Here is a 1,211-nt window from a genome sequence, read left to right as displayed (position 1 = left end):
TAAAAATGATAATATTCATAATATTAATAGAAATAGTAATAACAAAAATAGTATTAATAGTACATGTAATGGTAATACCAGACCATCAATGATTTATTTATAGAGGCACCAGCCATCCATGTCCAGGTGCTGTTTTAGCCAAGAAATGTCCATGACCATCAATGATTTATTTATAGAGGCACCAGCCATCCATGTCCAGGTGCTGTTTTAGCCATGTAATGGCAATATTGATTGTAATGTTGATAATAGTATTAAAAACACTACTACAACTACTACTAATCTATATATTTTATATTTGTGAAAGTTCATCACTTTAGTCGCCTAAAACTTCCAAACCACTTAACTTTTGAATTTTAAAAAGTTAACGGTGGTTCAGAATCATTTTAAGGGTGCATAGTTATAATGAGTCTGAAGTCACTGTAGTTTAATTTTCAGTTTTTCATTAGTTTGTTTAGATCTAATCTTGGGAAAGTCCGTCTTCTAAGATGCCTTTGTAAACAAGTGAGGCTTCCGTTCACAAGCAGTGCGTACTGATTCCATAATGACTTGACGATTGATTCTTTTGAGTCCATTCATCGAACGAGTACCCAGCTAGTAATAATAATATTTATATGGCACTCTATCCTGTTTAATAATTTAAAGTGGACATTGCATTGACAAACACTCCCTAAAACAAACAAACAAACAAACAAACGAATGAACAAAAAAACTACATGTTTGCTGAAGTGAAAAAAAAAAGGACAAAATTTGTGACCTAAATGATATATTTTTAAAATGGTTTTAAAAGACTCTTTGTATTTTATATTTCCCACAATTTTTGTGGGAGGGTGCTCCAGGCCATTAGGGCCAGCAAATGCATAACAACATTCACCAAAATGATGATATGATGATTGACTTAACCAAAGTGAAATTAGAAAACTAATGATATACAATCAAATTGATTTTGCATGCACGTGCGTGTGTGTATGCGTGTGCATACGCACACGTGTGTGTATGTTTGAACGTGAAAGCTGGCATTATATAACATTGTTTATTAATTTCCCCTAGGTCTGTTTGACATCCACAATGAAGGCTACTCTCCTTACACATGTGGAGAAATCAACGGCAAGCACGGTCTACAGCTGCTTGAAGCTTTTAACTTTGCCATAGAGTATGTCAACAACCATACAGGGATGTTCAGGTGTGTATCTGTATACTTTCCACTACCCCCC

General features: G+C 34.4%; 1 protein-coding gene across 1 annotated transcript in view; it reads left to right on the top strand.

Moving 5' to 3' along the window:
• LOC101861377 overlaps window positions 1–1,211 on the top strand; it is a gene marked incomplete in the record, with an annotated part of 53,262 nt that overhangs the window by 21,927 nt on the left and 30,124 nt on the right. The window contains 1 exon segment of the mRNA XM_013085824.2: window positions 1,048–1,180. Within this exon segment, the coding sequence (XP_012941278.1) occupies window positions 1,048–1,180 (133 nt within the window).

Source organism: Aplysia californica, unplaced genomic scaffold (assembly GCF_000002075.1).
Source record: "Aplysia californica isolate F4 #8 unplaced genomic scaffold, AplCal3.0 scaffold00411, whole genome shotgun sequence".
NCBI lineage: Eukaryota > Metazoa > Mollusca > Gastropoda > Aplysiida > Aplysiidae > Aplysia > Aplysia californica.
The sequence above is the reverse complement of the archived record's forward strand: the minus strand, read 5'-3'. Positions and strand labels throughout refer to the sequence as shown.